Genomic DNA, 13,458 nt, shown 5'->3' on the forward strand with positions numbered 1-13,458 from the left:
GACTCCTGGGTACTCTGACATTCGTCCATATGGTGTGAGACTTGAAGCCCATACTCCACAAGCCAGTCTGCTTGTCAAGAAACAGTGGTTTGGGCAATTTTTCAATCCTCCAGCACAATTTGGGGCATAATTCTGATGGGCTCTAGTGAAACTCCCAGGCAGGTGAGGTGGCTGAGCCAGCAGAAGTGTTGCAAGGCACTGCTGAGTGCCGCTGCTGCAGCAAATGCTGTGAGCAGCTGGTGACTCAGGTCTCTGCTGTATTTCCTAATGAAAGTCTGAAGGATCTGGTGTCTTTATTAAATCACTACAGTTCAGCTCTCCACTGTTAGTATCTTCCCATGATTTTGTGTATCTTGTCATGGTTAGATAACCAAACAATTTTTTGAGTGCTCAGATGAGAAAAAACACTGGTAGCAGACTCCCAGGAGGCAGCACCATGAGCTGAGTTAAAACTCCAGGGCTGTTCTTTGTTACGCTTGTAGTGAAAAGCTCAGGACCACTGCACCATCACCGTATAGTGCTCCCTATTTCAGGATGAGCCTGACATGGATGAAAAATAAGAGCTGGAGTGGCTGAGCAAACAGGTCTGCAGCTGAGAAGAGTTTGTTTCCACCACGCTCTCTGGAATTTCTGTGAGTCCAGCAGCTCACAGGATGCATTAATAAGTGTGCTGCAGCATTTCTACTAATTTAGTGTACTACACTCAGCACCTCCCTGAGAGCCTGTATGGTGAGCTGCATCTACTGCAGTCAAGGGGAGCTGCATCCTCTTGCTTGCTACATTGCTGCTTTGGTGGTACCTTTTGTGTCTGAGAGGTTTAGAAGGACCTGAGCACCCGGAATTTAACACTATGACCCCACCATATGTGCTACTCTGTGAGCTCAGTCTTGATGGCTTCCTCTTTGGCCTAGGAGATTTTAGGTCAGGTATGTTGCTCTGCCCACAGCTGGTGCACCTGCCTCAAGGTCTAACTTGCTGCACTGCCTACTGCTTCTGCTTTTATTTGCACAAATGTTCAAAAGTGTCAGAGTGGCCAGACCTGATGGATTACCTGCCTGAAGTAGGTGGATGATTAGCTGAAGTGTTTTCTTGAGCATATAGATTCCTACTTGTGTTGTGATATTTTAATTGCTGAGTTCAGCCTGCAAACTGAATTGGTGAACTCTTGGTATTCTGTGTTCCTGAAGTGAAACTCCTTTGTCTGTACACTTCCCTCTTTCCTATATAAAAGAAAATAGGATTTTATGTTTTGAGTAAATAGAACATAAAGCGCAATCCAGAAGGTCACTTTAATGTGAGATTGCTTTATGCTGATTGGCAAGAATACACTTCTGTTTGTTATTCTTAGGTTTTGATGATATTCTCTTACTGTGAGAAATGAGCACTGCCAAGAAGAGCTGAAGACATGGCTTAGCTATGAAGGGGAAGTACAAAAGGCTGACAATGCAGGAAAAATACGCTGCAAAAAATTCACACAGGGGACTGATTCTCTTAAGCTGTGTGACTGCTGGGGCGCCCAAGGACTTGTGGTTTCCTTGAAAGGCACCCACACAGATTTCATTTCCCTGCAGTGCACGCTCATGACCCCATGGTATTTCTGGCAAGTGCCCATCACGTGCCTGCCAGCAGCTGCATGTGTGAAACACAACAATCAGATGCGCTGCCAGTCTGGGGAGCCTGAAGTTTTCCTGAGGCAGAAGCCTGAAGATATTGAGGTAATAGTCAGGAACCATCATCCCAGAAAACCATCTTAAACAGGGCTTGGATGCAGAGCTGGCATTTCTCTCCTCTCCCAAAGTCTCCAGATGCAATTGCAGGTGCTGATGGAGTAGCGAGCATTGCCTGGCACATGGTGCAGAGGGGGAATGGGAAGGGGATGTGGTGCTGCCACCGTGGAGGTAACGGCAGCAGAGCAGGTATCTCCTCTCCTCCTGCTGCTGCCAGAGAGGCGGGTAATTACCATATCCATTTTAGAAATGAAGATACTAACGCAGAGTGCATAGGCGGAAGGGGAGAGTTTTAGGAATATGTGGGTGTCTGAGATGCAAATGCTTTGGGAAACACCACGTTGCACCTGATTTGCATTTGTAGGCAGCTACATATTTGTACTGATGTGACCCAGAGGGCTGTGTGTGAGGGTTCAGGGAACAGGGTGAGCTCCCCACGCTTCCTTGCTGGGGATACCTCAATCCTTGTGGTGCCTGGGCCAGTCACTCCCCTTCTTTGGATCTGCTCCAAGGGTAAGTGTCCCTGGGTTCCCTCAAATGGCAGCAGTGATGGGATGGCTTGGGATGGGATGATGTTTCCCTCTTCACTCCACAAGGGCAGCCCACACTGGCAGCCCTTTTGATTCTCCCAGCTTCTCCTCCATGCTAACTTTTCTCTTTCAAGTAGAAATCTATTTCAAAACTCAGCAGATTTATTTTGCTTCAGGACCTATTGATTTTGCCTGCTTGGATATTGCCCTTACCCAGGCTGAATGCAATGCTGCTTATCACCTGTCAGGTGCTATTGATGTTCCTGGCAGCAGGCAGAGCTGATGCCTGCTGCTTGCCCCTCCCAGTCCCTGCAGGACTTTGGACACTCTTTTTTATGATGATGATGTAAGTGCTGAAAACTATCACCTGAGTTGAACTGCAAAAGGATGAGGGTGTTTACTTCAGTGGAAAAACAGATTATAATTATCCATAACAGAGTCAGCAACTGTATATGCAATCATTTCCTCCTGAAGACCTTGGTACACCTGAGAAGAGAAACTTTCTGGTTTCCCTGTAAATAAAAGAGTGTCATGGTGATTTATCATTAATGAACCATCCTGTTCCTAACCTTTATTTTCCAGTTTTCAGTATAGCTCTGGCATTATTTTTTCTAGAGAAACAGCCAGAGTCTACCTCATATTTTTGGGGGAACTTTGAAGGTCAACATTGTTAAACATCAAAAGCACTTCTTCAGCTGCAGCCAAAGGCTTTTTTTTTTCCTTTCTGACACAAATTGGTGGGTTTCCTAACTTTGTCATTGCTCTGAATCCACCTGCAGGCATCTGCTCAATTGTTTCTGTTAGAGCACAGTCCCACCATTTTCCCAGAGGGCAACTAGACAAGCAGTATTGCCCTTTTGATGTGCTTTCCCACTTTCTTTTTCCATAGGAGCAAAGAAACAAAGGTCTTCACTCCCAGGGCTGGGACTTAGATTCATCTTCATGTGTCAGGAAATGCAAGGTTGCAAAATACTGGGTTTTTTTTTCAAGAGTCTTTACCATAACAGTGATAAAAATATTTTAATTTACTTCCTTGTGCTGTGTGACCTCAGTTCAATATTTGAATGAGAGTATCCTTTCACCCATGGCTACTTGCATCAGTCCAAAATGCAATTCCTTTTTCTGCAAGTAATATTAAGATGATTTAAAACCAAACCAAGATGAAACAAAAACAGAAAGAAAACCTGAAAAAATAATTCCATTTTCCTTTTTGGGAAAAAAGCCCTGTATAAAATGAGTGAGTGAGCATGTGATGGAATAGCACAGCCTCTGTGTGGGATAGACCTCTGCCATGGGTGTGTAAGTACTGTGCAGAAGACGCCAGAGCAGTCAACACTGCTGTGAACGCTGGATGGCACAAGCTTCCATATGGGAGCCTCAAACCAGCACAGGGTGGAAAATAAAATGACGTCCTGGTGAAACTAGAAGTTGTCAAAGAGGCTGATTGTCAACCGGGCAGCAGGATCGATGGAGGAGCTCTTGAGAAGTGCGTGCTGCAACCTCTAATATTTCATCTCTTATCGGGTTTGAGTCAGTGTCTTTCATGGCACAGTTAATGTTGAGAGGCAAGCTGGTTTCAGCAATAATGTGTTTTGTTCCACTGACCTAGTTTTTGTTGAATGTCTTGTCTTGGATGTTTTGCTATTGCTAATATACGTTGCTACAGTGCCAAGAAGATGCCAATTAGAAAACCAGTGTGGTCTTTTCACACCACTTTCCCCAGCTCTCTGCCGAGGATTCTCCAACCTTTAAAATCAAATTATAAGTATGCCTAAATACCTACTCCCTGGGGTGCTGGCTCTTTTGAAGACTACCTGTCCTGCAGGAACCAGTGTTTGTGCTCCATGGGTTTAGTGTCACGTGGGAGTGTCCAGGAGAGCTGGCATTTACCTCTTCATTCACTGCGGCTGGAATACAGAGGTGGTTGGGCAGGATGAACTGTGCCCTGGGAACAAATGAGGGAGCCTTGGATCAGAGTGGCCTTCACATCTCTCAGGTCTTCTGCAATGGGTTAGAGGCCATGGTGGGGCTGGAGGTGGCACAGTTGGGAATGGAAGCCCTGGCCATGGAGAAGGGGTGCTTCAAGTGCACATCCCTTCCTGGATGTTTTTTTTACCCCTCTGATATTTAGTTATATTTCTCTCCTGCATTTCACATCCATCATTTGTTCTTGCCTTTTTCTTTTTTGCTTTTAGTCTTGTTTGGAGCCTCTCTGCATGGACAGAGGGGCAGAGCTAGCATCTTCCCTCTTCCTCACTTAGGGCATGGGCCATACTTTTCCTTCACTTCCTGAGAGAATTCACTGCCAAGTAAAAGTGGGTGAAAACCCACACCCCGAGAGCAGTTATTTATAGCTGAGTATTGAACTGTCATAAATTTACTTGCTTTCAGGGCTGTCATTCAGTTCACGACAGAGCAGTGAACACATTCCTTGTGGGAGCTCTGCACCAGAAGACGTTGCAAGCCCCTTCTCAGGAGGAAAGACAAGCACAGGCTGAAACACCCAAGCTGCAGTCAGTGGCAGAACAGGGCTCCAGGAAGGATCATGCCTCATCAGTGGGTGTTGGCTTTCTAAGGCACCTAAAGTACTCTGCCAGAGTAATTAGTAGTGATCTGAATCAGACATCACTATGTACACGTCTGTCTACAGTGGTGACATGTTTCCTCATACATCTGCAGTCAACAGCATTTTTGAGGTGGACACACTCCCTAGCCTGCAGTAATCCCCTGCCTTGTGCTTGTTGTCACTCTGCACAGGAGTGTTTGTCCCAGATAGATCCTCGTGTTGTCTCCATGTTGCTCTGGGATCCCAGGCTAGCTGGGAGCGTCACTGAAAAGTGAAGGACAAAGCTGGAGAGAAATGTGTTTAGCTGGGACAAGTCAGGCATTGCATCTACCAAAGAAAAGATGAGATTTTGATCCCACTGTGTTTGTGTTTGTTTTTAAGGAAAAAAAAGAAAAATGGGCAGTTTATTTGTTGCAATGTGTTCATTTCACTCTCAACTCCAGTAGCTAGGTAAACACTTCCCAGTAATTTGCCATAAGAAAAACCTGGAAAGTCATGGAAATAGTGTTGCTCTTTCACCAAAAGCATTAATAACATGCAGCATGGACCCTGCCTTTTCTCTGACTACTTCATAAAATGCTGTGGCATAGGTGTAGCAACAGTTGACCAGGTCCAGACACTGCCTCTTGCTCTGAGCAGCCAGGCTGAGGTCATGTCTCAGTTAATTTTATTTTATTAATTTGTTTTTAAATTATTTGCTTTCATAAAAGGCTTGTGATGGAAAAGGCTTACAATGGAAAGACGGGGGAAATTCACTACTGCACTTTTGTTCCTGCTTCCTGCAGGAAGGGGCCACAAGGGGTGTGGGTGCCCTTTGCACCTTTGCAGTGCCAGCCAAAGACAGTCCACAGGACTCCTGAGGATGTACATAAGAAAGGCAGAGCCCTACCAGCCTAGCAGGAGACAAAGGATGGGAGCTGTCCTTTCCTAGAAGGGAGCTGTGGAGACTCAGGCCCTGTGGAGCCAGCAGCTGGGGCAGGATGAGGGGTGTGGGTGAGAAGGAGGGAGATGCAGATGCTACCTGGTTGTTCTATTTCACTGTGACTGCTCGTGCAACTCTTCAGACCTACCTTTGTGTTTCATTTTCTAATCATCCCCCAAGATCTCAAGTAAACTTGCTTGTCTCATCCCAGCTAGGGCCAGCCCTCCCATCTATGCCCTCTGTGCCAGCCATGTTCTGTCTTCTTCCCCAGAAAGCTTCCTTCCCTCTGGCAGCCTGTGATGGCTGTCCACACCAGAAGTGCACCCTGATTCCAGCAGGTTACATTTCCCCACTTCAACCACATTGAATGAAATGTTGGCACCTGCACACAGTGGTGTGATTTAGTTCAGCTTCCACTATTGTCACACTTCCAGGAATACTGTGGCTTTCATGGTGCTCCCAGGAGGTGCACGAATGTGTGCAAGGTGTCCTGCAGAAGTTCCCAAGCTTTGGACTGTTGAATGGTTTGCTAGAAAGTGGAATATGACAATCCTGCCTTTGGGTAGGATGGGATCACATTCTCCCTTGCTTGTTCCCAGCATGGATTGTGTTTGCCTGCAGTGGTGGTAGACCAGATTTATTCACGTACCTCCTGTCTTGTGTTTCATTTGCTTTGGCAGCTCCCTAACTCCTGGTCATGCTGGATCGCCACTGCATGCCTGGCCACCTACATGACTGCCAGGACAGGACAGTGATAACCCACCTTGTCTCTTGAGGGTGGCTCAGATTACAGACAAAGAAAAAATATTGTCTGCTCCATTGGTCTCCAGGCCCAACACTTGTATGGGACACGTTACCTGCTAGGTACTCCCACATGACTCATGACCACAAAAATAATAAAAAACTAATGGGTAAGCTGGCCTACAAGGTATTACTTGTTTGCTGTTATTGTCCAGGGCTGCTGACTGCTGCTGAAGGATTTCTACTGTGTAATTATAGCCCAGCATTAGCAGCTCTGCCAGTCTGAACGGTGCTGCTGAGTGGTGTATGTGCTTATTGCTTCTATGAACGTGACTCCAGAAGATAATTACATGCACAGGAAGAAGACAAGATAGAAGCCTGATGGGGAGGATAAGGAGAACCTGCTTTGTGCCATCATAGGATTACATGCGAGAGTATAGTATTGTCTGAAGGGAGAACAGTCAAGATACCATCGGCTACTCCTGTTGCTACACCCAGAATTCATCAAGGGCTGAAGACAAAGAGCCAGTTAATTATTTATGACATATGCATAAAAGGGGAAGGCAGAAACACACAGAGGGCTATTTCATCATTTTTTAGCCTAGCGAGGCTTGTTGGCTCATATTAACCAGCTCTTCTTCTTTTAAATCTAATTTTGAAATTGGCCAACACACTATTCCCCTCTGGCATTGGTCAGGCCAGTGGTAAACTCAGTTTTCTGCTCTCCTTGCTTAATTGGTACCTGTGAACCCAGGGTTTATTTTGCCTGCTTGCTCCAGCTTGTCTCAGGCCTTAATTGCAAGGTGTCTGGGGGAGGGCTTGTGCTGTATAACGGGCCAGTGTCCTTCAAATGGCTCAGCTTTTCCCCTTGGAAGAAGCTGATTCATCGACACGGAAACATTTTGCACAAAGGTCTTCACCTCATTTAAATTTCCAGTTAAAAGAGTGACTCATTCTGATATGGCCGAAAGTGTTTTGTCTTGTCTCATGTTGCAGTGTGGTGCACCAGACCTACCTGGCAAGCTGGGGGCTGTGCTTCCCCACAGGAAGTGCGGGATTGTGCCTGAGCATGGGCGGTGGCACAATCCTGTCTTGTATCTGACGCTGCATGAAACTCCTCTACCTTCTGCAAGGCTGGGAGCTGATGGGAACCGTGCTGAGCTTGTTTAGCTTGGGCCAGTCTCCTGCTCTTCTCAGAGGTCCACCTCAACCATGGCCTTCTCCTGAGAGATGTCATGTGGCCCTCAAGTACCCTTTCCATCATGTGAGCAGTGTCCATAGGCCAGTATTACATGTTGCCTGCATGTTTTCCTCTGCTCAGGAACAGCTCTCGCTTTGCCTTAGAGCATTTTGCAGTAAGACTGAAGTAACTCCATCCTAGCGAAGGAATGTCTGACTGTAAATTCCTTTCTCCGTCAATTACTTGTTCTGCTCCTGACTGTACCCCTTTTCTAGACCCATTTCCCAAGAGCACTTTCATTGCTGCATAACAGCAAGTTTTTAACGAGCACATTGTTGTTGGGATTCACAGAGCAGGCTTTGTGCTGCTTCTGAAGAAAGTACATTTGGTGGAGATTATTTTTCTGGAATGGTTTAATGGAGAGGAAACTGAATGTGTCCCCATAGTGGTTTTCTTTCAGGATGAAACTGCCAGAAGGGCAGGAGCCAAAGCCAGCCTGGTCCTTGCACCTGTGAGTGCTTCAAGAGGAGCTGGTGGCTGAGCTGGTCAAAGAGGCTGACCTCTTCACCAGGAGAGACAGTGGCTTGCAAATGATGCTCCCCTGTCCTGGTTCCAAAGAAGTCAGCTTTGCTCTTCTCCCTGAACACCCAGGAAGGCTGTTGGTATACCACCACGGTACATGCTTTGCTTTTTAAGCAGTTCCAGCTACAGCCTCACGGATGGGAGGAGCTGAACATGGTGACAGACTGAGAGCATGGGGTGGCAAACCACATTATAAACTCAGCAGTAGTCATCAAAGTCTGCCAGTTTTCAGACAGGAACCAGCTTATTCCCATCTATATGTATCTACTGAGAAATCAGCTAGGGGAGAAAAAGTGAATTTTGAGTATGACGGACACCACAGCATGGAACTGGGCCAGGGATTCTTCCCTCCCAGGTCAGCCTGAGCAGAAATTATTGGGAACTGGACATTGCTGCAGGTGTGATGGCTTTTTGTTCTTGTTTCTAGTGTGCACGTTGGACACATCAATTAGGAGTCCAAGCAAGAAGAACCAGAGGGGAAGGAGTAAGAAATACAACATCCTCCTCATCCTTGTTGGCATCCTGTTTGTCTGAGGCCTGAAAAAATGGCTAAAACCTCCTGCATACCAGATGAGTGGTTTGTTGACAAAATTGGAACAGGAGTCTTTATGATTAAGGGACCCAAAAGTCAGAAACATGTCACCTCCTATTTCAGGAAATCATGGGTTGAGCAGCTGAACTTATGTGAACTTTTCCTCAGCAGGGGATTTTGGCAGGAAAGTGTACTATTTATGTACTATTTAAAATTTGGTGAGTTACCAGTAGTTTGCTTCAAAAGGATCTATCCTGCCCTTAATTAATATCCTTAGATCTAAGACTTTTATTTTGTTTAGGTGAACAAATGTTGTGAAATGCCTTTGTGAATCAAATCTAATCAAGTCGGTATTCCCCAGCTGGAGCCTGGAAACCTGCCCAGAGTGCAGGGCAGAGGAGGGTGGTGTGATAGACAAGGTGTGATGACAACCTGCCAGAGGAGAGCTGAAAAAGGTGCAGCAGTGAACTGTCCCTAGCAGACAGTGATAATTCCATGCTTTTATTCTCTAAAATGATTGAACTCCAGGACACACCGGGTGTGTGAGTTTACTCCAGTGAGCCTGAGGCAGTTTCAATTATGCAACTGTTTGCTCAGCAGATGAGAGGCCCAGTTCTCTCTGATCTCGGTGATATTCAGAGAATAGACTCTTCTGTAGCATTCTCCAGATCCAGATGGGCATCTGCATGATGCCAGGTGTGGATGTGTTTTCCATTTTTCCAAGCCATGTTTTTGAAGGGGCTTGAAAATGAATATCTGAGGCCCCTGAAAACACTGAATAAACTGTTAGCATTCGAGGGACAGGGTGAGCAGAAAGAAGAGACATGTTCCTGGGTTTTCATTCTGGATGTGTGGGGATGAGGCACCTCCAGGGCTGAGGTAACACATGCCCATGGGTCCTGGGCAACACATGCCAAGGACTCTTGGACACAGAGATACATAGCCCTGTCAGCCTCAGCACAGCAGCATCTGGAAGGAAGACTATTCTCCAGGGTCTCAGTGCATTCCCAAACCTTCCTCAAGTGATCTGCCACATCACAGATCTGGCAGTGACAATTCTGGTTGTCTCCCCAAAGCCAAAGACTTGCCTTTTAACCAGGTCACCTTGGAGAAAACCAGGGACGTGATCTCTGCAGAAGTTTGTGTCTGTGGTGCAGCTCCACAGCAGTGTCATGTGCCAGCAGCATCTGCAAGCATCGGTGAGCTCCTCAGAGAGAGTGGCAGTCCTGGTGTGTGGCTCCCACAGGGCAGGCTGGCCACGCAGAGGGAGCCGCAGCTGCAAATTGGCATCTCAGAATGTGCTAATGTCTCTTCTGTACTGATCTGCACAGCTGGAGCGACCAGCTTGACTTGACATATGCTAATCCAAGGGGCAGCAAGGAGTCTTCTTGTCCTGCCATGTCTCCTCATGGGAGTCTGTAGTGCTGGCAGTGCAGCGTCGTCCGGCACCAGCACTGACCACATGCTTATTAATGGGAACATTAGGAGAAATGTACCCAGCACGTCCGTTCTGCTGGGCATCATGGGGCTGGCAGCCTTCAGGGAGTGCTGTGGTTCACAAAGTGGAATGAGAGGACAGCATCAGCTCACCGCTCCTTCGCAGCAGACAAACAAGCAGGTGTGTCCCCTGGCTGAGCATTGTGCCCACAATGCTGTGCTGAGTGCAGGAGTCTCAGGTCTTTTAGGGAAGGCAGGGAGCCAGAGCCCTGCAGCACAGGAGCCTGGAGGATTACCACAGCCCTTCAGTATCGAATCCAAAGATCCTGACGTGACCCAGAGCAGAATGTAGGACAGCCTTGCATCAGGCCCAAAGTACACACCTGCCTTTTAAAAACAATCAGCAAGTTTGATTACAGCACGGCGTGGCAGCCTGAGTGGGGAGACAAACAACGTGCCTGGTACTTATTATCGGGACTGTAATTATGCCTGGAGGTCCCATGCTGCCTGCACCCCCGCGCGGGAAGGGTTGTACCAGACATGATAAAAGATCATCTCTGGCTTGAAGAAATCGGAATCTCATTTAAAACATCCCAGGAGGGCGAGCCAAATGGGGATGGTGTAAGGGACTAAGGTTGGGAAAAAGCGGGGTGAGTTTGATTACAGATAAGGCTGCTGCTTCCCGGAGGGTGTCGCGGAGCCGAGAGGGTTTGGGGGCACCTCTGCCGTGCCGCCATTGGGAATGGGCATGCGGGGCGTGGAGGCAAAACACGACAGCGTTATAGGCTTTGAGTCGAGGAGGAGGGAGGTGGGCTGCAGCTATATATATACATTTATATATATGCATGTGCGTGTATGTATATCCAGTAGGAGAGGGAGGAGAAGGCTCATCCCCCAGTGGAGGATGGGGGCACGCACAGAGCCCTGTGCCAACAGCCGGGACCACGGCCCCCAGCGGAGCAGACGCTCCCTCCGCCGTGTCCCCGCCGTGCTGGTGCCCGGGGCCCGGGGCCGGTGCCGGTGCCCGCCGCGCGGTGTCACTGCCGGCCCGGCGGCCGCGCAGCGCGGGGCTGCGGCCGGGCTGCGGGCTGGAGCCCTGGGAACAGCCTGAGCCCTTCCTTCCCGGGGTGAGCCGCCTGACCTCCTTCCCTTCCCTCCCCGGCCCCGCATCCCCGCAAACACCGCGGATGATCCGAGAGAGCTCTTGGGAAGGGGCGTCCCGGAGGGCTGAGCACAGCCGGAGCCGGGAGCAGCCCTCTGTCCCGCCGGGCGCTGGCAGCAGGAGCCAGCGAGACCCAGCCCCAGGAGACAGCAGCCAGAAGTGACTAACCCGAGGCCGGGGCAAAGCCGGGCTGTGTGCCAGTGGTTGCGCTTTGATTTATTAGCAGGTTATTGATTTTCACCTCTGTCTGGGCGCCGGCTTTGGAGCAGCTCCCAGCTGGCTGCCCTCCATATCCTGCCGCCTGCCAGCCCGCTGCACCTTTCCAGAGCAGGAGGCGCTGGAAAGCTGGAAAGCTCAGGCCTCGCTCTGCCCCTGGGGAAGGCACATCTGGCGTTCCTCGGGTTGCTTGCTGGTAATTATTGACACCGGACATCACAACTTTCTGGTAACAGATGGGTCTTCTCCACTACTACGAAAGTCTCCAGGGCACTTAGTGCTATTTTTGGCATATGCTGGACCCTCTTCTTTGGGTAGGGAGAGGCTGATTTCTGCAACCCCCAGGCTGATCACACTTTCCCCTCCGTTTTATTCGGAAGAAGTGTTCTGCAGGCTGTAGATTTGGTGAGCTCTGTTCAGGAATTTAGCCACAGGAAGAAGGGAGGTCTCTCAGTCCCCCAGCAATCTCTGTGAGTATGGTATTAACCCACTCACTGAAGAGAGCCAATTTCTCCTTCTTGCCAGAAGCCTGCAGAGAAGGGTTGCTGCAGATGAGTTTTTCTTCCTAACAAACAGACATATCTGAGCCACTAACCTTGCTCTCACAATGCACAAAGGGCAGCATTTAACCATGTTACATTTTCAGGCAATCTTAACTTAAATATCCTTTTTAGCAGATTTTAATAGCTTTCTCTGCTTCCTTTGGCTTCAAATTTGCTTTGATAATTGAAGAACCTAAATTTTTGTATGTTTCTTTATGATGCCTGAAATTTACTATAGAAATCCTTTTTCTCTTCCAGTTTGAACAAATTACCAGATCTAATATGAGATGACAGGCAAGAATTTTACACAGCAGGTTATACACCAAACAACAGTGTCTCTGCAGGCACCTGCCCTCTGAGACAACTCATTCAGAGTAGTTTTGGAAGGAAAAGCCCCTTATTCCCTAGGCATACTTAATCTCCAGCACCCCTGTGCTGTTTTTTCATCTGTGCACAATTGTTCTGGCATGTGTTCAAAGCACTTTGTAAGCACTAGCACCCAGTGGGGCTGGGGGTGGTGGGCACTCAACCTGGTACTGGTGTGTTTGTTGCATGGTGGTGTGGTCAGCAACAGTCCCTCAGGCAGGCCAGGGAGCAAAACACATGAGGAGCCAACCTCTTCCCTTCCTTAAGCTTCCTACACTCGTCACTGGTTTTTTTTGCCTTTTAGGGGTATTCTTCAGTTTACAGTGTTCCCCCCCAGATACAGATGTCTCAGTGTGAGTGGTATGGCACAGTCTGCTATCATTGCTTCTGTGCAAGGTCTCATAGTTTTTTGTTCTCCTTGGTTGCTTTCACTAAATTATAGAATTCTATGACAGTCTTGCTTTTAGATTAAAAAAAAAATAAATTCTGGCACTCATCTTCCTAGAAAGAAGCCTCACAACAGAATTGGAGCACACCCAAGAGGCTCAAAATCAGAAGAGAAATTAAAATATCCTGAACTTGATTTTATGTTAAAGCTGGCAATTTTGAAAGCACATTTTAAGTGCAAGGATAGGGAATTAGTGGATTTTGATAGATGTTTTGGTTTTGGAAATAACTGTCTCAGTGCAGGTGGAAATATTTGCTTCTACCACGTGTCTAATGCAGAACTGGTCTGTGCATAATGGTGGGAGCTGAGAGTTGCTGGGACCATTCTAATCTGATTCAGTTTTAGAGACTTCTGGACCCAGAGGTGCAAGCTGGCACTGTCCTGGTTGTGCATTATGCCACCAAAGCATTTCAAGCAAAGTTCCCTTCGCAAAGGTGGGTATTAACAAGCACCACTTCTTTTGGTGCTTTCCAGTGCCTCTCTTCACTGCCTCCTCTTCACCAGCTG

At 47.8% G+C, this 13,458-nt stretch overlaps 1 protein-coding gene across 1 annotated transcript; it reads left to right on the plus strand.

Moving 5' to 3' along the window:
- The first annotated feature begins 976 nt into the window (after positions 1-976).
- On the plus strand, positions 977-5,098 carry LOC128785202 (uncharacterized). The gene is made up of 3 exons (XM_053937501.1): positions 977-1,060; positions 1,572-1,715; positions 4,649-5,098. Exons 1-3 carry the CDS (start codon positions 1,043-1,045, stop codon positions 5,096-5,098), a joined length of 612 nt encoding a protein of 203 aa, XP_053793476.1. The 5' UTR covers positions 977-1,042.
- The last annotated feature ends 8,360 nt before the right edge of the window (positions 5,099-13,458 follow it).

Source organism: Vidua chalybeata, chromosome 3 (assembly GCF_026979565.1).
Source record: "Vidua chalybeata isolate OUT-0048 chromosome 3, bVidCha1 merged haplotype, whole genome shotgun sequence".
NCBI lineage: Eukaryota > Metazoa > Chordata > Aves > Passeriformes > Viduidae > Vidua > Vidua chalybeata.

Coding starts and splice junctions, on each gene's coding strand:
- LOC128785202 (XM_053937501.1), top strand. Junction 1,716..4,648: donor AGAAGCCTGAAGATATTGAG/GTAATAGTCAGG, acceptor ACTTGCTTTCAG/GGCTGTCATTCAGTTCACGA.